General features: G+C 40.8%; 6 protein-coding genes across 10 annotated transcripts; 5 read left to right on the forward strand and 1 right to left on the reverse strand.

Moving 5' to 3' along the window:
* Window positions 1-766: 766 nt before the first annotated feature.
* On the forward strand, window positions 767-6,148 carry RB195_020348 (uncharacterized protein; the record flags this gene model as incomplete). The annotated part of the gene is made up of 4 exons (XM_013445295.2): window positions 767-910; window positions 4,624-4,764; window positions 5,370-5,570; window positions 6,011-6,148. The coding sequence occupies 4 exons, from the start codon at window positions 767-769 to the stop codon at window positions 6,146-6,148; spliced, it is 624 nt and encodes a 207-aa protein (XP_013300749.2).
* Window positions 6,149-7,348: 1,200 nt separating this feature from the next.
* On the reverse strand, window positions 7,349-9,058 carry RB195_020349 (uncharacterized protein; the record flags this gene model as incomplete). Of its 3 annotated transcripts, none has more annotated exons than XM_064188606.1 (7): window positions 7,349-7,499; window positions 7,603-7,733; window positions 7,833-7,911; window positions 8,083-8,218; window positions 8,567-8,733; window positions 8,791-8,966; window positions 9,032-9,058. In XM_064188606.1, the coding sequence occupies 7 exons, from the start codon at window positions 9,056-9,058 to the stop codon at window positions 7,349-7,351; spliced, it is 867 nt and encodes a 288-aa protein (XP_064044487.1). The 3 variants fall into 3 exon arrangements, with proteins under 3 accessions (XP_064044487.1, XP_064044488.1, XP_013300750.1); XM_064188607.1 differs by having other exon boundaries at window positions 7,603-7,736; XM_013445296.1 differs by lacking the exon at window positions 9,032-9,058 and having other exon boundaries at window positions 7,603-7,736.
* A 1,595-nt stretch (window positions 9,059-10,653) lies between these two features.
* RB195_020350 (uncharacterized protein) lies at window positions 10,654-15,270 on the forward strand (the record flags this gene model as incomplete). Its single annotated transcript, XM_064188608.1, has 5 exons — window positions 10,654-10,744; window positions 11,641-11,735; window positions 13,593-13,650; window positions 15,120-15,205; window positions 15,265-15,270. 5 exons carry the CDS (start codon window positions 10,654-10,656, stop codon window positions 15,268-15,270), a joined length of 336 nt encoding a protein of 111 aa, XP_064044489.1.
* Window positions 15,271-16,584: 1,314 nt separating this feature from the next.
* RB195_020351 (uncharacterized protein) lies at window positions 16,585-20,458 on the forward strand (the record flags this gene model as incomplete). Of its 2 annotated transcripts, none has more annotated exons than XM_064188609.1 (9): window positions 16,585-16,780; window positions 17,555-17,682; window positions 17,860-17,964; window positions 18,759-18,829; window positions 19,005-19,113; window positions 19,226-19,323; window positions 19,389-19,512; window positions 19,802-19,957; window positions 20,315-20,458. In XM_064188609.1, 9 exons carry the CDS (start codon window positions 16,585-16,587, stop codon window positions 20,456-20,458), a joined length of 1,131 nt encoding a protein of 376 aa, XP_064044490.1. The 2 variants fall into 2 exon arrangements, with proteins under 2 accessions (XP_064044490.1, XP_013300751.2); XM_013445297.2 differs by having other exon boundaries at window positions 16,645-16,780.
* Window positions 20,459-23,202: 2,744 nt separating this feature from the next.
* On the forward strand, window positions 23,203-24,146 carry RB195_020352 (uncharacterized protein; the record flags this gene model as incomplete). 2 transcript variants are annotated; one of them, XM_064188610.1, is made up of 3 exons in its annotated part: window positions 23,203-23,333; window positions 23,396-23,468; window positions 23,973-24,146. In XM_064188610.1, 3 exons carry the CDS (start codon window positions 23,203-23,205, stop codon window positions 24,144-24,146), a joined length of 378 nt encoding a protein of 125 aa, XP_064044491.1. The 2 variants fall into 2 exon arrangements, with proteins under 2 accessions (XP_064044491.1, XP_064044492.1); XM_064188611.1 differs by lacking the exon at window positions 23,396-23,468 and having other exon boundaries at window positions 24,053-24,146.
* Window positions 24,147-24,275: 129 nt separating this feature from the next.
* Window positions 24,276-24,557, forward strand: RB195_020353 (uncharacterized protein; the record flags this gene model as incomplete). Its single annotated transcript, XM_064188612.1, has 1 exon — window positions 24,276-24,557. One exon carries the CDS (start codon window positions 24,276-24,278, stop codon window positions 24,555-24,557), a length of 282 nt encoding a protein of 93 aa, XP_064044493.1.
* Between the last annotated feature and the right edge of the window lie 560 nt (window positions 24,558-25,117).

A 25,117-nucleotide genomic window follows, 5' to 3' on the forward strand; every position in this document is an offset into this window, starting at 1 on the left:
TGGAAGCTTAACTGTCTCTCATAGGAAGAAAAACTACAGTACGAAAGTTACGAAGTAGTGTTAACCTGCATCGGACTACTCCCAATGACTTTCGGTCTGCTACCGGGAGCAGTCCGAGCCAGAGTCGGATATCATCACTTCGTAGACGGACATCATTATCAGTTTATAAGCACAGAATTAAATTCCTGCTGCGCCAGCCATAGAAAATCGTTCGCAAGTCAGAAATACTCCAAAACACACCATTCTTTCAGCCATCCTTGGACTTTGTAAAGTCACACAGAATACTTTTAGAATCTTGAGGATTCCTTATAGTTACTATATTAGGACTTTCGTTATCGTTGTCCTTACAGCTTCAATCTACTGAAACTATTCAACTACACTTACGTTTACAACCTGCTACCAACCACAGGGATTTCGTTGATAATTCTCTCAGCGAGGGGAAATCACCGTTTATACTTGGAGTAAAATCGTCCCTTTCCCGACTGCAGCTCCTGAGGCTAACTTCAAGAATTCGCCTTTAGTCTGACATACTACATCGTTAATACGTCTTAAAAGGAAAAGAAAAATTCACGTCATAAATCCAAATCTGTGTTAAATCACGTTAGAAGAATGTTCTTTACACCTTTTCTATAGAATTATTTTCCCCAAAGCACCTGCATAGGTGTTTTTCTTCATTTTCTGGATTTTTGCTATGAATTTCTGCTGCGTTTTCTCAGAACTCCCATCGATACAACAATGTTCATTTCCCATTTCTCCCTTTTCAGCAATGGAGGACAACGGGCAGCGAAGACTATCTATCCTTTCGGACATCGAGCTTGTCAAATGTGTGATGATAGGGGACGACGAGTCAGGGATTCAGATGATGATGAAGAAGTATGCTCAATATGTCGGTGTACCGTATGGCGAACAGGTTGATGTTTTATTCATTAAATGACCTTTTTTTGGAATCATCGCAACTTATCTGGGAAAATGAGAAAGTGAGAAACAGAATCATGAAAAAAGGTGCGTCTAGTCGCAGGTACATAGTTAAACCAGCATGAGCTACCACAACCATTCCTCCCCTTGAGGTAACACTCGCCCTTACCTGAAATGGTCTATGAAAACGTAGATAGCATCGCAGCATATACCCTTGACTTACTTGACTTAATCGGGTGATGTCATAGCCTGACGCAATTACTCGCATCTTCGTTGAGGTGTGCCGTCCTTGAACATAGCTCTGCCCGAAATTCTCAATCTTCTGCTCGTGCTTACATAGAATTAATCCATTCGTCGCTATTCCATATTTTGGGGAACTTTACGTCTCGTCTGAACTGCCTATCCACGCCGAATGTCCTCGAGTTCTCTTTCACCACCCCAGTTCCGTTTCAACATAGATTATCGACAAGGTGGGCTAGTTCAGCTTGAACCCGACAAACTCCTCACAACATCTTGAACAGACGATCTGCTGGTCTCCTGAATTTATGATCAAAGAAAGGAAAACGATTTTTTGTAGCCACTTTCTATGGTGGTGCAAGATATTGATACATTGTTGATACATACTTAAGCCAAAAACAGCCGAGAGGCTGTTTTTGGCTTAAGTATGTACCAACTTCCTTTGTCTGAACAGTTTCCTTTTCGTGCAGTCGACTTTCACCTTCGCTGTAGATGGTGTTGCCAAGACTTCGATAAGACGAATAGCGACTAGGTAGACTTGCACCTTGGCTTGGCAAGCAATTAGAGTCAACCACAAACATGTTGTTAAGGATGCTGAATGCAGATCATTCCATAGCACATCTATGCTGCAGCAGGACTCATCTACGGATTCGATCGTAGGCCCGTCTCTACGTTACCACGAGGAGTATCATATCTTTTTTCTGAAAAACTTCGTGAAAAGTCCTGATCATTGGGTCAGCGATGTATCCGCAGTGCATTGATATCGCGTGGTATGCAGTAACTCGGTGTTCTAGTCCAACACTTGTCGTTGAAACGCGCAGCTTCACTTCGTTGGTGATAAGGATTGACCACAGGCAGATAAGGATTTAAGTGCACAAGTGGCCTTAGCGCATTTTTTCCGAATATCTTTCTCATAGCTGCCGTTGTTAATCGGCGTAGAGGCCAGGCGACAGAACTCATCGCAGTCAAGCTGAATTGGTTGTCTGTATTCCTGTTCACGGTCTCTTATGTACTGTGTCTACGCCCAGATAAGTGCAAGCAGATGTGGAGCTTGCACTTATCAGGGCGTAGACTCAGTCCATAAGCTGCAGCAACCCTCGATACGGGGTTGACAGCATACTGAAGTTTCGCGCTGCTTTCCGCGAATACAACAACATCGTAGGCGTACTCGAAATCGGTCAATGGGCACTCTTATGGTGCTAAGACGATGTCGAGGGGACACTGATCGACTTCTCTTTGCATGATCTCATCGACGGCGAAGTTAAACAAGAAGGGTCCTGCCACTCCCCTTGGCTTCTTCCAGTTACCACTTCAAACGGTGTTGTACATCCGGCTGATGTTCGTTGAGACGATTACCTCGATGAGGATTGTCGAAAGCCCAGAAAAGCTAAATGCAAGGCCTCGAATACCGACCACTCTATTGATGATGAACACCCGGTCAATCGTAGATCGGACAGGAGGAAAGCCAGCTTGCTCGTCGCGTGGCTTCTTCGCGATGTTTAATAAGTCGGTAGTCGATAATCCGCAGCAAAGGATAATCTTGTACATAACGCAGCAAGGGGATTCTTCCATAGTTCCTAAGGTCCGTGACGGCCAACTTCTTGTGGAGGATAAATATGATAGTGTTTCTCCACGAGTTAGGTATCCTTTCGTCCATACATATTTAACGGATGATCTTTGTCATCTCACGAATCGTAGACGGAGGAAGGTATTTCAGCATTTCTGGGTTAATTCGTCATCACCAAATTTGCCATTTTTCATCTTTTGGATGCAGATCAGAACCCCCAACTCGGTCGGTAGTCCCCCCTTGACCGTATTTGTCGAACGTGTTCGAGTTCAGAAGCTGACGGCACCTGCCGGTCCAGCAAGGTCTTGAAGTGATCAATCCAAATTGGAAGGGTTGCTTCACCGACAGTCACTCCAGTGGCAGTGTTGACGACTGGGGAACATCTTTTCATTTCTCCGCTATACTGTTTTAGTAAAGCATAGGCTTTCCGCGGGTTCTTGTCCTCCCACGCCTTTTCAAAGTGCTTCGCTCTTGACGACGCTGGCGATGTAAATTCCTTCTTAGACGTCTTTTCTGGCTGAAATCGCCAGTGCTGCGAACGGCGCATAAAGAAATATACGTGTATTTTGTTTTCGCAGGTGCAAAGGCAAGCATCTTTTGCGGTATTAGAACCGGGAGCATTTCCATTCCAGCGTCCTGGATGCACATTGTAAAGGAATCTCCATCACAAGGCTTTTTCCTGTTTTGCAATCTAAGATGAACTGACACACGTCGGTGAAATTTTATTCTGTATTCCTCATCTTTCAGACCTGCCGTGTCGATTTCAGGTTAAAGAGAAACTCCTCGGTTTCTCTTGTGGAACCGTATCTTGAAGCTGAGAAGAACCGGGCGGTGGTCAGGGTCAAACGCGACGATCCAAACGTCTCTAGGTTTTCGGATGTCTGACTGAGGAATGTTCCTCGTCAGAGTGTAGTCGAGCTGAAGTTTGAGAGTCCACATCTTCCGCTTGCACTGCTCTTCAGGCGTTAAAAGGGTTGATTCCTGCCAGGTCAGCTGAGGGCGTCGATGATTCCTCCTAAACGTAGAAGCGATGATGAGGCCAATCTGTTCACACAAGTCGACCATACGGTCACCATTGTCCGATGTACGTTCCACCGGGTAATAGCATTTTCCTGGCGCCTCGGATTTTTGTTCGAGCTCCATCCTCCCATTTGCGTCGATTCCGACAATGACCCTGCTGGTCATTTCATTTTCATTTTTTCTTCCTGCTGGCTTGATAATTTAGAAATCAACGTATTCAGTACATCATAGATGACGTCCTTATTGTTGTCCTCAGCGGTTTCCATAGGTACGTGAGCACTTACGATCCGGAGTCAATTACGACCTCTGCGATCCCGCAGTCGTACAAAGGCGCATCTAGAAGACGTTAAGATAAATCCCTTCACCAGGTTCTTCTTTCTTCTTCTGTTTTGTCTTCTTCTTGTCGCCGTAGTAGTTTCCCCTCAAAGGATGAAACTCTCTAGAAAGTGGAACACTTAATTTATAATTTTTTAAAGTATTCTATTACTCTATGATGGCGGCACCCGTAAGAACCATACCTCCACGGGACAGCGTGAGATAAGACCGGTTTCCCCACATATGACACCCTAGTTAAAGTTTGGAATGATCGGAAAAATTTTTATAAACTTAAGAAAAGTTATAAACTGGACTGGACTTTTTAAAAAAAAATACACGTTGTTCCGAAGAATTACTGAAAAACAATCATTTCCAGGCTTAATTTCAAAAGTGGGTTTTAATATTGGAAAAATACATATGTAGTATTGGAGAGGCAGCCAAAGCTAGAATTACGTAATATATTAGAACTACTTTTCTCTATTAAAGAAACATTTTTATGCGGATGTACTTGTCTTATATTGAAGATTTTCTTGTTATTCGCATACGGATTTCAAGCAACTACTTTTCAGGACGCAGAGCTTATTACTGCATTCAACGGCAGAAAGTGTATTTTCCGAGCTGCTCCCGCTAGAGATTTTGAGGATCCCCATGTGTTTCTACTATGTGTATCAGTGGCCCGTCAAGCTAGTGCAGAGGAAACTGTGCGGATGGTTAGTGAGAGAAACTTACGGGGAACTTTTCTCGTTTACGTCTTTTACTTGAAGATAGCACTTCCCAGGATTGTACCATGTGACTGAAAGTGTCTCGACTCTGAACTCCCCTCATATTATTAACTCAGCAATTCTCAATAGAGTAATAGCTGGTTTCTCAGCACTTATCCAAAATGCCCATAAACTCCTCTAACCTATAATTTTAGGTTCTCGTAACAGGAAAGTGGCGATTATGTGGAAAACACAGCCACCACGATAGTATTTTTGTTCCACTGGAAAACTAGACACATTTTCCACAAAATAATCACATTTCCCTTTAAATTCAGATTAAGAGGTATAACTCAAACAGAGATGAGAGTAGCAAGAAACATCTCATTTCCAACAAAAAGACCAGAATTAGAAATAACCATCAGATTGATCATTGATTCCTCACAGGGTCAAGTTTCGATTCGGGAGGGTTGAACTGGCAATGCTTACCAGTTCAACCCTCCCGAATCTTACAATTTAGCACTCAGAATGGGGAAAATTAGTACTTCTTACCAACCGCACCAAATTATAAATATGGCCATGGAGTGGACGATGTTACCTTAACACATCATTTTTAGATCCTCGACACAGTGATTGAACGCATACGTGGCATTCCTTTCGTTCTTGTCGGGACCCAAATTGACAAGAGGCTATCTATGCTCATCGAGAACTACGGCAGTGGCCAAACAAAGTACCTTCCGATGCCCTTGAATCAGGCGGAGTCGTTCGCTAAACGTATTGGAGCTAGCAAATATTTGGAGTGTTCGGAGATTACGGGGGTAAGTGCCCTTCACGGATAGAAGTGGAGCGAAATGTTTCTTTTTCGACCACAAAATGATGCCGAATTATCTGCAAGTGTTGTTTGAAATTCTTCTGACACTTCTAACATAAAGTGAGAAGTGTGACAAGAAAGTACGTGGACAGAATTTAGAATGTCTGTATGCTCCAACATTCCTTCTGCTTTCTAAAAGCCCTCATTTGTTTAGGTTGTAAGATTGTAAGGAAAATAACCTTGGAAATCTAATGACCATGCTTTATGCTTTTTCTATTAGCTCATACCACTCGGACATTGCTTTCGGAACAACCAAACCAGTATTGTCCTTTTCCTATTGCCCTCAAAACAAAGCGTCTAATTCTTCTTCCAAGCTGAAGTTTGGATGAAAGTAAAAGCAATTTTCCTTAAGGTGAGGACTTACGTCAAATGAATCCGTGTTTTAAGGAAGGCTTGGACGAAGTTTTCGAAGAAGCATTTTCGGTCGGCTACAACTATGCATTGGAGCAACTTCGTGGCTACAGAAGGAAAATGTCGGAGGCGAACATGCCGAAGGAACGAAAAATTAGTTGCATTACTCAATAAATGTGCCGTGCTACGAGAGGGTGAAGGAAGAGCCATACCTGTTTTCTTGACTTCGAAATACTTTCTTTTCTATATTACATAAATGTAAAATATACCAGAACATTGATTTATGCAGGGATTGAATGGATAATACACAATAACAACACACGTGGTTAAATTTCGTAGAATTCCATAAGTCAAATAGAACTAATTCTCCTTATCTAGAAGAGTAATCTTGAGGTTTTTATTAAAAGTTTAATTTGCACCGAAACCCTAAATCAGTGACCATTGTAATAAAAACATTGGCATCGATGTTCCCTACGAGTTGAAATGGAGATGGAGTTTGTGCGTTTCTTTTTATTCTTCTTCTCTTTCATCGAGAAATGTTGCTTGCCAGCCATTATAAATGGATGTGATTATGAAAGATTTCCCCTCCATTACTAAAAGGAACCCATCAAAGAAAACATTTTGTACATATAGAAGAATAATGCCGAGGTGAGTGAAAGCACTGAAGTACACAGTTCCATACCCTTTTGTAAACAGAAAAAATATTTAAACTATACTGCTTGGAGATCCAGAATCAAGAAAAAGAAACGGGACCTTGAAAGCAGTAAAGATGAACTTGGCGAAGCCGACTCCCCTCTGATTCCATGAACGTATGGAATTATTTGGGTCTAAAACAGTTTTAAAGCCTAGAATGTCGTCAGTGAACCAAACATATCACCTCCATAAATTTCAACCATTAGGAGAACGAAAGTGATCATTTATAAAAACGCGATAAGAACCACCCATTGATTGTTCATACGTAAACCGACAAGTGTAAATCATGAGAACAAAAATAAAGAGAAGCAGGTGATATCACTTTGAGGTGGAAAGTCCGAGAAGGTTTAAGATGGGAAGCAAACTTTTGATACGTCATAGCAGTAAAAACATTGAGGACCTTTATAACAATTCTGGAGATTGGCACTTTATATTTCCGAACAAACTCAAAATAATAAATATTGGTTGGAAGGCACACAACGACACCTTCTAACTGTTATAAAAGATGCAATAATTGGATAAGATCCAATTTCATATATAAGTAGCAAGGGCAAAAGGTTGGCGTTGGCCTGAGAACAACTTCAAGCAGAATAATAACAAAGAAGGGTACTAGGGTACATCAAGTAATATCAAAGTAAATTGGAACAACTAGAAACAGAAACACACGTTTCAAAGTAAATCTTATGTGAATGACACTTTAGAAGGAGGCAAATGACCAATATCACCGAGGCTACGAAGACTGACGCGACCCGATGGTCGGATCACCAGCCAGGATATGCTGCAGTTTCCAAGAGACATTCGCAGCCATCCCTCTGGAGGGAATTGAAGAGCTCTGAATGGAACACTAAATTTTTTTCGGATACTTCTGAGATAAACCAAAAATTGATCAAATGGACATACTATCACTTCTAAGAATATTCTGTAAATTAACATACCGACATATGAAGTATCGAATAACATTGGCGTGACAAACAAAAATCTCGTAAGAATCTTCTTTTTGCGAAGGAGGAGCACGGTGAATATGTCTGCGGAACGCTGATTCGATTCTGGCACCCTCGGCGAAGAACTCCTCAAGCACATATCAGGACAGCAAGCACGAAAACAATCAAACCTAACTTTTGTTCTAATCTTACATGAGACCTCTCGTAATTAATATGAAACTCACGGAGTACTGCGGCTTCCAGTGGTCAACAGGAGGCACTGGAGGATATGGAGGACCTTCTTCGATGAGTGAGCATGTTGACCTTAAATAACTAACTATATATATATATATATATATATATATATATATATATATATATATATATATATATATATATATATATATATATATATATATATATATAGAAAACCATGAAAAAGTAAAAGAGAACAGATTAATGAAATTTCATCTTGCAGTTATACCGAAAACAAACCTTTTCAATGTCGGCATATGTTCTAAAATAATCTCTGCGGTTTCTGTAGCCCTCGGCATCGTAGACATTACAAGACTGTCGAACTTCATTCCTGATTCAGCCAAACGTTTTCCAAGGAAAGCGGCCTGCTCCCTTCCTAAGAATGAGCAGTTTAAATGACCTTAGAAACCTAAACCTAAAGAACTCAATTTTCAATTCAATGAGACAGAAATCTACTGTGATGTGAATAAAATCACAGAAGATAATTCCCTTTCAGAAACACAGGAATAGAAACTATTACCAAAATAAAAAATGTTCCATCAGCTGGGAACAATATCGCATTTCCACTAATATTGAAAGAGAACTGGAAAGAAAATGCACACTTAGTTACTTGTCCCCTTTTCATTATAAAAAAAAAGGCGGAAGGATATAAGTTACCAGGAGTATTTGTTAACCAGAACCAACCATTTGTGGAAAAAAAAGAAATATGATAAGACAAACGCACCTAATGGGGTAAGATTTTTCCTATCTCCATCTAGATGGTATTGACCATGTCGAATAAGAATAATATTTCGAGTAGCCTTAGCCTTCACCTCCTCAGCCATTTTCTTCTTCTCTTCATCCGAAGCGTCAGCGTACTTTTTAGTGTTCAGTAGGAAGGCAGGAGATCGGCTGAAATCCACTGCACGATAATCACGAGAAAGCATAAATGAGAAAACGAACACTCACAAGTCCCAGTTGTCATCCCAAGTGCCACGCGGAAAATGTTCGTCGAAATTTTTTCGGTCTCCTCCAGTGAACGCGTATACTTTTCGAAAGGTTTCATCATCTCGAAGTTTCGCCGCTAACGCACAACCACCAGAAACACATGCTGCGATCTTAGCAGCATTCCGCAGTAGGACCATCTGCAATGAATAGTGGATATATAATAGGGAAAAGTTGGAGGAAAAAGCCAAAACCAGAGACGAACATACAACAATACAACAAAAATAAACATGAAGTATAGCTGAGAAGGGGGGGGGGGAGAGACACTCAACCGCGCTCCTATTTCTGGAAGTGAATAACTAAGTTAATCGCCTTCCTGAAACTTGAGCATGTCTTAGAGGATCTATGAAATGTAGACTAAAGATACTAAGAAAAAGAAAGAAGATATAGCTCCCAGAAATAGGAATGCGGTTGTGTCCCCCCACCCTTCCGACTTCCCATTTCCCCCGAAGAGACGTGGAAAAGAGTGGAAAGAAAAGAAATTAACAACTAAATGAAAGAGTGACAACCGTTACTTCATAAATCAACAATATCAAAAGAGTAGTCTATATCCGCTGCAAAGCATAACGAAGTAGATGTGGATGCACATAAACTAGTAGTTCTAGAAACCAAGGAAAATTCTAGAATGAAGAAAAAACACCGGAAAACAAACGATTCCGAGTTCGAAATCTGTTTTGCCGTGGAAGAATCAAAGTCGCACACAACGCGCTCAATTTCTCGTCGGAACCCGGCATATTCTGAATTTTCACTTAGGATCCAATAATTTTGAATAACTATTGAAGCGTTAGGGGATGTTAGCGATAGATTTGCTGTATTCTAATCCAGAGATGGGATCTCATCCGAATTATTGATCAATTGATGGTTGGGAACCTCAACGGACCTCATTCATTTCCGATTCTATCGCATTTCTTTCATCTATCCTCTTGTTTCTGTGTTTTCTTTTGTTAGTATTACTGTGGTGATAAAAAAACCAGTAAATTTGTTCCTCATTTCCTTGAGGTAATTGACGAGTCGGCTGACGTAGGATAGCAATGTATTTAAGTTCCAGAAAAAGCGTAAGACAAAGCAAGATACATACACGGATATGGGGCTCCATTTATTTCATCTTTAGAAGTAAAATTGCAAACAACTGGGTTAGAATTGCGCAACATTGCGTCAATCTTCGCAATTCCCACTTTGTTTATCGTTTTAAAAACGCCAGTGTTTTGTTTCTCTTCCTACTCGTCCCGTTGCTCCACAACACAAGTATACAAAGGTTATAATCTTGTATAAAATTTCCACAAACACAACCACAGAACCATTCATTTACAACAGCCAATAACTTCCACGCACATTTCCATAGTCGGCAAAAAACAGCGGTTCTCCTATGAAATGAATATTCTGTTCGTGATCAGTCAGGTCGAAAACCCTGGAGACTCACGCCCGGAAAAATTTTAGCGGGGCACCATAAGTGTAATAGTACCAAATAATCTTACATGACATAGGATTTGATTTTAAGCTGATTTCAATAGCTTATAGGATTCCCAAAGGTATTTCTGGACGTTTTCATCCTTCTTAGCAGTGAAATTTGTATCGGCACGAAAAAAATTGCGTTGTTTCCTTCCTCCACCCTATCAGTAGTAATGTGTTGCGGCTATGGCTTTTAGGAGATCGTTCCGTGGTTCTATAGGATTTAATCGAAATGATCTCAGTGTCCCCAGGAAAAGCCATAAAAACACGGATCAATCTATAACAGCTGGGGTCATCGCCACAAGATACCGCCTTGTTGTATTTATGATGTTTTTACAATTTACGAGAGAGTATCATAGTACACAAAGGAACATCCATATGAAGCTTGTAGGGGCTGATCCAAATGTCCAACGACAAGTTGACAATCGATTATTTCATTTCGATTATATGAACATATTCAATATCATTGGTAAGCTGTGTACATTACTGCACCCGAAATTTAATATTTGATCAATTTACTCAGCAGTCACCCGCCCACTTCTCCACCGATATGTCCGGACTCGCCCGAATCTCCAGTCGTAATATTGATTGCTGTATAATATGGTTATTAGCACAGTCTCTCTATTTCGTTTCTTTTTTTTTGTTGTTTTTTACCTTTATCTTTCCTCTATTTTTGATTAAATGAGGAAAGAAAGGAGACTTTTTTTAAGTGGAAACTATCTCCTAAAAACTAGGTAACCGTAACGACTGTTTTTCCTTTCATTTTATCAATTCCAAAATGCTCATCTACTTGCTGGAAGTGCAATTTTATTCTATTATGGTACTATAATGCTATTTTATCATCTGATCAGCAGCTCTAATATAGTCGGATCAAAACGATATGAAGCTCGGAGCAGTTACGTAAGCGGCTGCGCTCGAAGCGATACAGCGAATCGTGGCGGTTAGGATCGAGAAGGGACCCCTGATAGCACCGCTCATCACCGCAGTTCGTGACGGTCCCATCCTCGATCGGAACCGCTGCGCTCCATCGCGCCACTTCTAGCGCAGCCGCTTAGATTACTTAGATTAGCCGCTTAGATTCGATTAGAAGTTCGGATCATCTATGTCAATATCATCTCCCCGATTATGGCTTGAATTGAATGCAGCTTTCGCGAACAACGATCCCTAAAAAATCCGTTCACAAGAAAACAAGCAAGCAAAAGTCGTGTAACTGTACCGAGCTTTACAAGCGTACAGAAATCGCAGAAATGACTTGCTTGCGCGCTTACATATTCTAACATGTTCTTACTTGTCTGGAAGAAGAACATTACAAGTATACATCAGGCTTCCCCTCTAGGCTCCAACCATTGCATGCCTTACTTTCAGACCGTCGCAACCACCAATGGAGCCTTTTAGTAATCCTTGTGACTCGTTGTTTTAGTACGTGGTGGTCTGTTGCGTTACCAAGTCTAGCTAATGAGGTAAGCACTAGCCAATGTGTTGCTGTTTGAGTTTGCCTACCGTTTGGATGCTTTCTGTAGGTTAGATAAGGCGCTTGAGAGAATAAATCACTAACGGCTTTGATTTTTCCAGGCTTTGACGAAGGCGAAAACGCCGAAATGTTAAAAGTTAATAAATATCAGTTCCAATTTTGGCCACAGCTCAAGCAAATCAGCAAAAAAAAAGTCTTATAATAGTTTATTCGCAGACCAAGATCCAATATTATAAGTTAGTTTAAAAAAAAGAACATGCGTCTCAGAGCGGAGCCCGTTTCGGCCGTTTTCAATCTCTCACTGTTAACTGAGTTCAGGATAAGCTCAATTCTGAATTCTGCTCCTCAAAGTATGTTAGAGATGAACTTCTTCCAACAGTGTGGTTAGTGCTTGGGCAATTGCTTCGTTCTGTTGTCAAGAGACTCGAAAAAATCTGGAAATCACGGAGCTACACTCCGTGTCAAATAATTTTGATTTTCTTCAGGAATTTCGTGTGTGATAAAACCTGTGCAGTCCATCAACGATGAATTCTTCTTCAACGCCATTATCTTTGTCTTTTGTGCATTTATTTTTCTCTGTTTTGCAACTAAAGTGTCTGGCGTTAATCAATTCGCTTGGGATGCGCCCCCACGTTCACTTCAATTCAGAATCGTTTGAGGTTTACGAACGTGTAACTGGCCTATACATGAATTGCGGTGGCTAACCGATGAGTCAAGTCAGTGTTTTTATTCTTCCAGACAAGTCTGGTACCAATTTGTCTACACCGGAGGGATGAAGGGCCTGGTGAGCACGGGGGCGGACTCGAACCTCCGATCGGTCGTGCTCTTACCGCTACACTCCACCCGCCTGTTTTGCAACTAATGTTGTTCATATTGAGAGGTGACACCTCCAAACATCCATCCAACAACAACATTGTATTTGCCGTAGCGAGTAGTGATTAGCATAACCAGACAGCAGAAAGGAATATAGTTCGAAATGTGTGAGGGACGTCAAATACTGTGCGTAAGTCGCAGTGCCACGCGCAGCGTTTATTCGACGGCCTTGGGGGAGCTACGATAGGAATTAGCCATTCACCATGTGTCGTGTTTTCGCCGACTTTCGCTAGGCACCGGCTGACATCTCCGATGAGCACTGTCACCAACGACACCACCTGGCACTTATGTGCCGCCGAATGCGTATCAGCGCTTGAAGCAGAAGCCGATCCGATGAGTTGTCTCTCCCGCCCGCTTCCCGCCGACGAGGGTAAGGTTCGCCGCGGGACCATTTGCACTTTCCTGATCGATTCACTCTCGCTTTGTCTCTTGTTCTCCAGTTCATTTCACAACTAATTGACGTGCTTCCTGTGTTTCTCTGTTTCACTTCCATCCAGAAAGTGCTTTAAGGATTTCTAAATATTATCTCGTGGGATTGTACCATAGTATGACCAGGATTTTTATGCGATGAATCTTTCTCGGAACTGGTTGTTTTTTTCTAGAGATTCTTTATTGGTTCGCTGAGTCATCCTTATCGTCACATTGGTGCTGGAATTCAGTTGTAATGGGTGTGAACTCGTATTAGTCACCATGAAATGTGAATGACTTACTGTTTGAGTTGCTTACTTTTGTGGACGTCTCAGACGATTTTGCCTCCACCAACTCTACTTTTTTGTTGAACGCTTTACTGGGACTTTAATATCAGCTGTACTGATAGCACGTGAGGTGCACGTTAAGTGCATTCCTCTGCTCACCTATCTTTCGCTATTTCTGTAGCGTTTTTTCTTTCTCTTGAGAATTTTCTAAGACACGACATCGCGTCTAAAAAAGCTGTTTATTTTCGTTCTTTGCAAATGATGTGTTTTTTTTCCAGAATCCTGGTTTCGATCCAATTTCGTCAACATCCAAGCATCCCCCGGATCTGCTTGATCGCAAGTTTTTTGTTTCAAGAAAAAAAAAACAACTAGTGATTGTGATTATGGAAGATGAGTAGTGTCGTTATCGATTACCTGTGGTTCGATGACGTGGATAGATAAGGGCGGTTGGAGTACGCGGACGCAAATGTGCACGACTTGCAAACGGTAGCCGATACTAGTCATAACTTTCTTTTTGCTTCCAGTACGAAAAAAGCTTGGGATTCCCGATATTATTGATTGCTGTTAAGGCGGACTTGTTATTTTTGATCAGTTCTTATTCTTCGCTAATGTCCTGGAAGAAAACCTTGAAATTAACCCTTATTTTTGCGTGGTCAATCCATTACGCTTGCATTGATTCACATATTTTGTGACTGGTCAAGGAAATTCAGCCGGGCTTTGTTTCAGAATTTGAAGAAATTGTTTTTGTTTTCTAAATTTAAAGTATTTCGATGTATGTATTGAAAGTCTCCCAGGTGTTCCCAGGTGTATTAATGTCTAATAGTTCATCGTCGATTCGTCATTTTTCGTACTTTTAAATAATCATAGATACATTTAGAACTATTCCGTTCTCCTATATCTAAATTCTAGTCGATATCTCCCCTGAATTTCCTACGTTGCTGTCTGTTCTTAATTCTACCAGTGAATGTCGCGGATAGATGTGATCAATAATTGCTCCGCTGTTACACTGAACTACCATAGCATTCTCCGACTACCCATTTCTCGCAACTTTTCTTCTTCGCACACGATATCGAGAGTGAATTTCTGCATTATACCTGAAGTAAGCAGAAACTTCACGATCTAGCATTTTAAGAGATTCGTTCTGTTTCGCGTGTTATTCATTTGTTCATTGAAATGCGGCGATGCAAAAGTTGTACTACTCATACCTTAGAAATTTATTGTTGGTTGAGCAAGTGTATCTTCCTAGCAGACTCTTGATGTCGCTTTTATTTGAGCTCCTTAATCTTTTAGATCTTCTCCTCAGTTTTATATATTGCTCTCTTTCTTCTTGCAAGCCTGATATTTTATTGGGGAAAATTTCTCTGTTGCTTTCTTTCCTTTGTATCTTTTCTTTTCCATTTATTTTTTTCTTTTTGCACTTCTAGCAGAGAGCTCGGTAGGGTTCAGAGTTGTGCATCAAGCTGGAAATGAATTGCCGCTATGCGAAGGCAACTGTTCAGTATTACTTTACTGAATATTCAAGGAATTTGGTCTGCCTCCACTCTTCGTTTTGACTACTCTTCGCGAATGCCTTGGAAAGTTTGAGAAGTGGCAATTGATTTCGTGACTCTCGTTCGATTCTCTCTCAACAATTGCTAAGGGAACATATGTGCTTGGTATCAGCTGATACTCACTCGACGTGTAGTGTACTTTTCTCAAACACTTGTTCAACATTAGCAGTTCTTTTATCCTTATATACCATCACATTATTGACCTGTTCAAGTCAATTCTCTGTCACATTCTATTTTCTTCTGTTTTTCTTTTAGGAGACATCTCTAAAACAGTCAAAATCAACTCAAATTTTGGTCACCGTAGTTGTTCCGAGTATCTTCGACGCGATTATCAGAAAGAAGTACATTTCTATCCTTTACTTTTTCCATACTTTATCACTACATCTACATCTGAATCTAGCAATAATAGCTACTACACTATCAACTTCGCTTCCCTCTTCGTGCAGTCTGGCTACTCATCGGGCTAATGAGCAAATAGATAGAGGTATGTCGCGCCGTTAGGAAAACGAGCGATGAGCTGTTTACATTCACCCGTGTGTTAAAAATCTTACACTTGAGTCACATAGATGTCATAGTTCGCCACATCTACGTATATATTCACTACTGATACCTGAGTGCATTGGATGTGATCCATATAGCCGAAGAGTGGCCCTGTTTGCGACTTTCTCCCTCCGCAAAATTTGTGGAATCGAAAGAATCCCGTGTCCCGAAAAACTCTACTCGCTTTCTATATTACTTCATAGGTCTCATACTAGTTCCCAAGACTATTATTTATCGCGCATTTCTTCACAAAGCTACAAGTAACATTATTGCTGCCGTGTATTATTCTTTACCAGGTTTGCTTTGCCACAGTAGAGACGCGGGCATTTCGATTTCAATGCTTGAAGTGTCGTATAGTGTAAACTTCAGCGAAAGAAAGACGCATGTCTACTCAAAAATCCAGTATTCTCTTCTATAGTAGGACTAAACACCTTCAATAAACTTGTCCTTTAATTTTTCTTAGCAGCGGATAACCTTGATCGTTTTATAGATCGAGATGCTACGTTTTGTAGGTGTAGTTTATTTATTCAAGAGTAGAAAAATTCCGAGCAAAGAGAGTTTTTCGGTTGTGCTCACAAGGCCAGTGCTAATGCTAATCACGGACCCAGTGCTCCGACCCCTTCACTTTTGGACGGTTGGGAAGGGACACTTCACTTTTGAACAGTTACCGAAAAGATCCTCTTTACTTCCGCTGCACCCCACGAGGTCTACCACCTGTTCACTTGAGGAGGGTCCGCTTCTTTCTATCGCACCTATGATGCTGATGCATGGGAAGACTTCTCCAGCATGGCAGCCATCATTTTTATAGAATTTACACAAAATTTAACTTCGTCATGAGATTTGGTCGATTTCTCTACTAATTCATATCTTTGAAACTAATTAAGCTAGAAGTTTGGTGTTCAGTTTATGTTTTATGCTGCATTTGAAGGTTTTATATGCGACTGTGCGGAAATTATATAATCGCAAAGTAAATGCTTCCAAATTTCCATGTTTTTTTTTTTACTGTTGTAAATCTGCATCATTTGTTTGCAGTGACACTGCGATCCCAAACGAATTTACCAGTTCTCTTCAGGAATTCACATCATTCCATGCAGTTCTTTCTTGCCTTCTTTCTTCGAAAGCCACAACTATTCTTGTTCTGTCATGTTAACCGTTAATTTAACCTATTCTTTTGCTATAAATGGGCGTCTATTGCAGGCTCATTTTATGTTTGGATCCTAGCAGTTCGCAATTCGGTACAATGGAGGTGTCTACTCATCAGAATCATTCTATACCGTCATTTCAATGCTATTCGCATTGTGAAGACGAATCAGATGCGACGTTTAATAGTGTTTGTATGAACGACTACGAATTTCATGCCAATTTTATGAACTGTGGTGAGTTATAATCAGAATTTTCATATAAAAGACGCAAGTTAAACACTGTAACATTCTTCTGACGAAATGATGTTCTCTTGAACAGGTTGTTTGGTCGTTTTCGCACGTCTGCAAAACTTGATTGCAAGAAATTTTCAAGTTTTTTTTCTTCATAAATCTCTATCAATAGTTCGCGTGAAAGTCTCCTCTCAAGACTCAAACTCCATCGAAAGTTTTTACGAACATTGCAACGAAGTGACTGAGCTTACCAGAAGCAAGGTTTCTTAAACGATCGAAGTGAAGTATTAGTATAATGGGATTGTTAATTACCTTAGGATGTAAAGTCAACTCACTCAAAGTCAGTAACCCAATTCATATAAGAGGAAATGATTGATTAGAAAAACATTCTTGATAAACATGGAGAGAAAAGCGAGCTAGATCAGTTAGGGAGACGAATAAATAGTGTTAATGTGAGATTACAGTAAAATTTTTGGTAGTGGTCAAAGTAAAATCGTTTTCGAAGTAAATTGACAAAACATCAGTAAAATACCATAAAAAGTACCAACACCGAAAAGTTGCGGTAAGATTCCACGCATCTTTTTTCCTTTGGTTTCAGGCCAGCTTGAGTATCGTCGACAATTTTAATTTTGTGGGTAGAATTTTAGTATCGAGTGAAGCAGTATGTGGAAGTTTTTCTATGATCAGTAGTTATTTGAAACTTTTACTGGTTTGACTAAATTTTCTTCTTAAATCAATACATGGGCTGATTAATTCTTATTCTCTCTTTACTTTAAGGAGACGAATGTTCCTCACTGGGTCACTCTGCTGCTCCATCGCTCGAAGATGGTGCTTATCAAAGCTCGGATGATTCGGAAGAACTTGCAGATTATTCGAGCGAGTCAGGATTCCGAGAACGAACGAAAGTGAGATTCATTTGCATTTCAATATTTCCTTTACTAGCCATCCGTCACTATATTCTCAATACTCGCTGTTTTGCGACCAATTTGAGTTCTTTTCTACACCAATTCAGTTTTCGTTTATTCTATTTATTCGTATTCATAGTTTTATTTGAGCTAACTGCATATTTCTTCCTCTTACAGAGCGGATGTTTGGAGTTCACAGCTTCGACAGAAATGTTACGCATTCGTTTTCCATTCCAGTCCATAAGCGTGCGCCTTTCGGACTTTCTTTGTCTGCAGGAAAATGTATGTTCATTCAGCTCTTTACTGCTTCTATAATCTTTTCTTCAAACGTGTGTTCGCTCAACAATAACGATGCATTCGTCAGAAAAAAATTCAAAAAGTATACGTGAAGATGGAGCTCTTATGTGACTGAATTTTAGAAGATCAGTGACTGTTTCCTAGTTTCCGCCTTAGTAGTTGATGAAAGATTGAGTAAAGTCGAGCTGGGCGGTAAAAATTACAGATAAACAGGAATTGGTGTATTGCTATCGAATAAAAATTGTCCAAAAATAAAAGCGAAGTAGATTGACACCAGATATTCAACGAGCAGTTAACTCCCACAACGAATTGTCACTGGACCGAGTATAGGCAAGGAAATCAGCTAATAATATTGGAATTGAAAGGAAGGCACCATTGGTTTTAGTTCCATCACATTTATTCTCTTGAAATAAATATTTTGGGTGCGGGTCCAGTTCTCGGTAGAAGAGCGTTTGTGCATGACGAGAAATGGCGCTTGGATTGGTCTTTTCTTTCTGGTCGTAGACTACGAATTGTCGGTTTTCTCAGTATTTTTGCCTATCAAACATTCATGTACTTGATATTTGGGAAAGTTCCAGAAATATAAGAATTGCTTTCTGTTCCACACCACAGTATGGAAGCTTTGCATCTTCGCTTGGATTGGTCTTTTCAACTAATCCATTCTCCAGAAAAACACTATAGTTCGGCGCACCAACTACGAACTCTTATTTCTTTGTCATAGCTTATCTTTTCTATATAAAACAATTCTGAGTTTTTTGAATACTAATGAACGTTTTCAGGATTTGCTCAACGACACGATTGTTGATTTCTATCTCAACCATGTCGTCGAACACGTTCTTCCTGACGAGCCGTATGTGGTTTTTAGATTTTTAAAATCATGTACAGTCGTTTATCTCGTAAAATAAACCAGTGCTTGCGTCACTCTTTTTTTTTCGAATATGAAATCACGTTTCTCTTCATAATAGCTTTTCCATATATGTACTTTGTGCTCTTTGTTATATAGTATTTTCATCTATTATTTGTAGGAACAAGCGTATCACTGTCCTTCCATCGGTATTTTGGCACAATTTATCTATTCTTCAAAGTGGAGTTATGGCTGACGAAGCTAATAACACTTTAACTGATGATCAGAGGGTGTGTCCTTATTGATTTGTGAAACCTTTATCTTAGAGTTGATGATTGTCACCTTATATGCCGGGAGATGCTTCGATCTTACTTGCTATTATGGTATTATATCAAGTTTTAGCTGGACGCCCGTTTTGGCGATGTTCTCGATTTCGTTGAGGACTTTGACTTTATCGATGTTGACTATATCGTCGTCCCTGTGAATGAGTGGGAACACTGGTGAGAGTTCACTCCCTTTTTATCCTTGAATTCACCTTGTCATCCAAACTGTATCAAGGATTTAGGTCATTGGTAATAGTGTGCCATCCTTATACCGCACGTGCAAGGATGCTCTGTTTCGATTCGCAGCTCACGGACGATCTTAATAACTTGCAAAATATTGCTGACCTTTGCGATGATTTTCTCAAGGTTGGCGATTCGCTTGTTCGTAACAAAAACTTCTATTGGAATTGGTGATTGAATGCGTAGTGTTGAGTAGCTTTGAGCAAGACACTGAAAAAGTAGGGAAAGTCCGTTTTCAACTTTTATAAAATGTTTTGGATCAGAGTTTCTACTTTTTTTCTGCTTCATATCTGAAGAATTCTTGTCTTTTGTCGTCTTTGCTCTTAGTTTTTTGCTTCTATTCTATTTCATCCCGCCACAATAATCTTATTTTTAGTGTTTGTTTCTCGTAACTTTTTATTCGACCGATATTTAGTATGTATGGCTTCGGCGCCGTATGTATCCGCATTGCTCTGAAGAACGAATGCGTTGCATAATCCCAGAAAATCTGCCTCAACAAGGAAACAATTTCGATTGTGGATTGTATATCGTCGAGTTTGCGCGCCGATTCCTTCTGGCACCTCCACGCAATGTAAGCTTGTCTTACTGTTCCACTATTTTTATCGTTCAGTTTTTCCCAAGTCCATTTCTTGTATATTTCCATCTAAAACATCTTTTTGTGCAATTGCAGTATACATTTACCTCACTGCAAAGTTAAGATTGCTTGAAAACGTCTTTTTAAAAATGAGTTGCTAAACTTTCACATAACAAGTTACAAGTTAAGGTAACCCCGTGATTGTTCCAGCTATACCTTAAAATATAAACGGTCAATAAATGAAGACTATATTTAACTCAATGATTATCTTAACTATAATTTCTGCGTCATCCATCCCTTTTCCTCATCTGAGGTGTTGTTAGGGAGAATTGTGCCTTAAATAATTATTTCCAGCTGGACGCTTTCAATTTCTGCGTTGAGTATCCGGACTTTACGGTTAAGAACAAACGACGGGATATCCAACACGCCGTTTTATCGCTCTGTTCGAATCGGGAATTGTGGACCCCGATTCTTGATTTGTTGAACAGGAAATTGTGAAAAGAACGATGTTTGACTAACTGTGCTTCTATCCACTGCTACGAAGCTGTCGCTGCGTTACATTCGTCGACATTTGTATGGTGTAAAATTTTTTTCCTTGCGTACGACTTTTGTTACTGTTGTGTCGTTGCGCGTAGTTGTTTGTGGAATAATCTCGTCTTCGAACATCCAAAAGTTGCCCAGTTAGTTCTGTCGTTCCTCCTGTCGAATATGAGCGTTTGCAAAATTTAGTGTTGATTGATTCGTTACGGCTATTTCTCTTTCTTCCGCCCTTGCTCAACCAGAAGTCCTACTGTCGTCCTGTTAAGCACTTTCCATGGCTGTTATGCTTTATGAAGAGAAAACAAAATACAAAATTGTTATCTGTTACACTATTACACATTGTTAATTTGTTAGGTTGATAAATTGGAGTTCGCTGATACTCGACATTCAGTCTTGTGATGTTATTTTGCTTGTTATTAGCGGAGTATCAGTGCTTCAAGTTATGCTCCCGGATGGTACGAAATACTGGTTGTTAGACTTCTATGTTATTGGCTTGTATTTGGTGTGTCTGTTGTGCCAAGGTAGATTTTATTTCAACTTATTTTCGACGTTGTACGCACATTCTTGTAGGCGCCGTTGCTGTTTCCTTTTTTGGTTTCTAGCATATTGATATCTGCTATTTGTCGTACTTCATCGTCCGTAGCCTGGGTACATTTGATTGATGTTCGGGTCGATTGGGTTAGTAGGTTTCTCTCGTCGTTGGGAGGATGTGTTGTTATGTTTCCTTCTGTGCGGCGAGAGTCGTTTTGAATTAAGATCTAAACATATTTGTTTAGGGTCTTTTTTGAGTTTTACCTCGCCCACTCTTTCCCATGTTTCATGGCTGCCACTTGTTGAATCCTGTTGTGTTGAAGACCATTATGGAAAGTGGAAGCACCTGTTCGCACAGGCTGCTTGTTAAATAAATATTTTTACCATGTCGTCAAATGAGGTCAAAATGAGCGTGGAAGGAAAGTTCGAGGCATCACTCGAGGCCTGTGCAACATCAAATAAACAGGAAGTGTTTACAGACGGTACGAAATCAGAATAGAAGTAAAGAGCAACAAATAGGCCGAAACCTTCATGGCTAGAAACGGGATCAGACTTTTGCTTTGCTCCGTTCAATTTCACTATTTTCCTTGCCTAAATTCTCACTTCGCATTCATAAAACTGTTGATATATCAGAAATCCATACAAGAAATCTCAAGAGACAGTCAGTACGTGGTAAACTGTACATCTGCGTGCATATTAACTAACAAATTCGCAGGGAAGAAAAATGAAGTAGTTGTATACATTGCGAGAACATGCACATAATGTCGTGCAAGGAATGTGGCAACGAGTACCGTCAGGTCAAAACTACCCGAACTTTAGTGTAGTTGCGCTCTAAACGGCGCATTGGAGCTAGCAATCGAGTTAGGACCATCGCCATTTCCATGTCAGAACATGTCAAGTAATGGAAATAGGACAGGTGGTACACATTAAGGATATACGTTTTCGTAGGAAACCAGGTGGTATCGCGCTTGTTGAGGATAAGAACGTGATGACGTGAGCGGTTAGTGTAAGTAATGGGATTGAGACAACGTGTGCGACAATATCCTAATAACTATCTACATTCTTCTAGTGAACGATATCCCCTATTGTTGATGTGATCAACGGAAAAATATCTGAGGTAGGACGAGTGTTGTTGTTTTTCTTCTCCGCAATATCCCCGGATAAAACGGCTTAATGAGGAGAACTGCATGGATCCTGTTATCGTGCACCTCTCTAAGTGAATCACTCAGACTCAGACGACTTCTCGCTGCTATTAGTCTAATGGTATTATATATACTGAGTCTTAAATACTAAACTACTGTATATCTAAATCAATTAGATTAACCGGACCTAGAACTAGAACTCAACGTTATTTCTCGTAATTTAACTCTCATGAAGTTTGAAAAGCTCATGACTGAGGAAAGAAAGTAAAATCCACATTCCTAAATATTCGTTTGTTATTATTCGTTTGTTTACTTACTAGGCTGGCAACTAATTTCTATTAGGCTTTGAAACATTTCATTTCCAATTTATTTATTCCTAGTCACATTTAGTTTTCAATCACTGACGTCCTATCTCATGGATCTACCTCACTACAGGGATCACAGTAGGCTAGTTGCGAGGCTACGAGGCGCGTCGCATGTGGCGGATAGGAGGGCTAATCGCGGACCAAAAGCGGCCTGCTGCCGCCGTGAGACGTGGGTGGATCCAAAGGACAGACTCCCTCTTTCTGCTGCGCCAGGACTGACTCATGACATCCTTCTATCCCGCATGTCGGTACGGCCTAAAGGCTGCAGTGTGACTTGGACGAACAAGGGTGGCAGTTTGGAGTCGCCTCCAACAAATAAGCTCCATTTGTCCACTACGGGAGGAGACAACGTCCTCCCAGAAATCCGTGGCACTAGAGGCTAACAACTTGTCCACAGGTTTCAAAATTTTACGCATGTCACACTAAAAAGAAAGAGTCTCCTGATTTCGGAGGAAAACCTGATACGGTAGCTCCAAGAAAGATGGGTTTGCAAGAGTTAAATAGGCTACCGGAACGGAGAAGGACTAGGATGACAATCTGTATTTATAACGTACGCTTTCATCAAAAGCGGCCATCGAATATCTGATGATGCAAGCTAAGAAGATTAAGTACGACGTCATCGGACTGACCGAGATGAGACTACGCCACCCACTGAATCCCGTTTATGAAAGTGGGGAAGCACTGTTCTCAGGAACATGGGATAGTAAAGGAGGTTGGTGGAGTTTGCGTCTTCCTCAACGGTAATATTGCAATTGAAATGGACACTTTCGAACGACCCGAATTGGACGTTCACGGGTGAGAAAACGTGGTCATATACTAGCTTTGACGACCTTTGTCGCTTACGCTCCAACATCAAGCTACAAACAAGAAGTTGAAGTTTTCTATATGGACCTAGACAAGTTCTACAGAAAAGATCATACCTTCTGCAAGGTCATTATTGATGTTTTCAACGCCAAAATAAGTCCCGGAAATACATCACATTCGGACCCACAGCCTATGCAATGCAACGAATGCAATGAACAGGGGAGAGACTATCCGAGTTCATCATGACGACTATCACCACACATGGGAACTCGCAATTCTAGAAGCCCTCCTTTCTACGTTAGAGTCACCTGGAAGTTAGCGTGATGAAGTTGACTACATTATCGTCAGTAAAAGGTGCTTGACGGATGTCGTTGTTGAGTCAAAGTTCTATACGGGATTGAACGATTGTCTCTTTCGAGAGAGATTTTCCTTCACATGAGGAGAAGAAAAAGCCGCAATGTTCAAAGAGCGAAGTCATAGAACTACTGTTAACTGAGATCTCTTTGCCAGGCTAGCTAGATTCCGCAGTGGACAATATCGACGAGGAGTATAACCCTGTCGTTGAACACCCTCACGAATGCACGAGTAACACTGGTGGTTTCAAAACCAAGAAGAGATCCTTGTCTCCAGAAACTTCTGATACGACAGTGTGGAGCAGCACGAGCCGCAGGCAACCAAGAACTCACATCCGAGTTTGCAAGGCTTTGCAGAGAACCGGTGAAGGAGGACATTGAAATGGGTAAAGTAGAAGTGTTGGCTGAAGCTGCAGAGGAGAAAGAAAGCATTCGCAGAGCTGTGCAGTAACTTCGCGGCAAGAATTTCGCCATTCTGCAAGAATATCATCGTTGACGTGAAGGGAGAGGTACGACAAGGTGATACAATCTCACCTAAAATATTCATGGCCACTCTCGAAAACGCAATGCCAAAACTGGAATGGGACGACTTGGAGTGAAGATTGATGGTCGACAGCCACACCATGTACGCAAACTGATCGAATTCGACGAAACATGTGGATGCATCGGTCTTCAGCTGTATCTGAAAAACATGATGTTTATGCGAATAGGCCTCAGATGTCGACCTAACCCTGGAGTGGGGCAGGAGGAAACGAACGGCCTGAAGGCTTACAAGAGCATCGAAGATTTAGAAGAAACCAGACCACGAACACCCGGCTCTCTCGTGCTCAGCTCTACAACACCATGGTGCTTCCTGCTTTAACCACGTAATGCGCTTTAACACAACCGTTGGGCGAGAGCCGTGAACGACTGAGTTCCACGCCATATTAAGAGGACTACAGGAAGACTCTGGGACGTGATAGGTACAATTGGAGATTACTGGGGCGCTCGATCAGTTCGAAGATAAAAGGGAGTCAAGGTAATCAAGGCGATTTGCCCACATCATTATCGAGGACATGTGGCTAAAATTCAGACAATTTGTAGAATCCCTCTTTACAGAAGTCCAAGGATTTGGAATCAAAAAATGACTAAAGGTCCCTATCAAGCCTATCCTCACCAACAAAGTGGCATCCTCCCAGGTGATGAGCTATAGATCGGAACAAGTAGTTTTTGGAAAGGGGGATGTCTTGACTGTATGACAGACGGGGAAGGATGATCCAGTCGAGACTGCACAGCTTCATCTAAGTAAACTTTACGACATGTGAGCCCGCGTTGTCATGTTAGAAAAGGACTTTCCTCTGTATTGCTCTAATCTGTGCAGCCACCCGGTCCAGCTGCTCACAGTACTTCTTAGCATTGATGGTAAAACAATGTCGCAGATAC

This window comes from Necator americanus, chromosome II (assembly GCF_031761385.1).
Source record: "Necator americanus strain Aroian chromosome II, whole genome shotgun sequence".
NCBI lineage: Eukaryota > Metazoa > Nematoda > Chromadorea > Rhabditida > Ancylostomatidae > Necator > Necator americanus.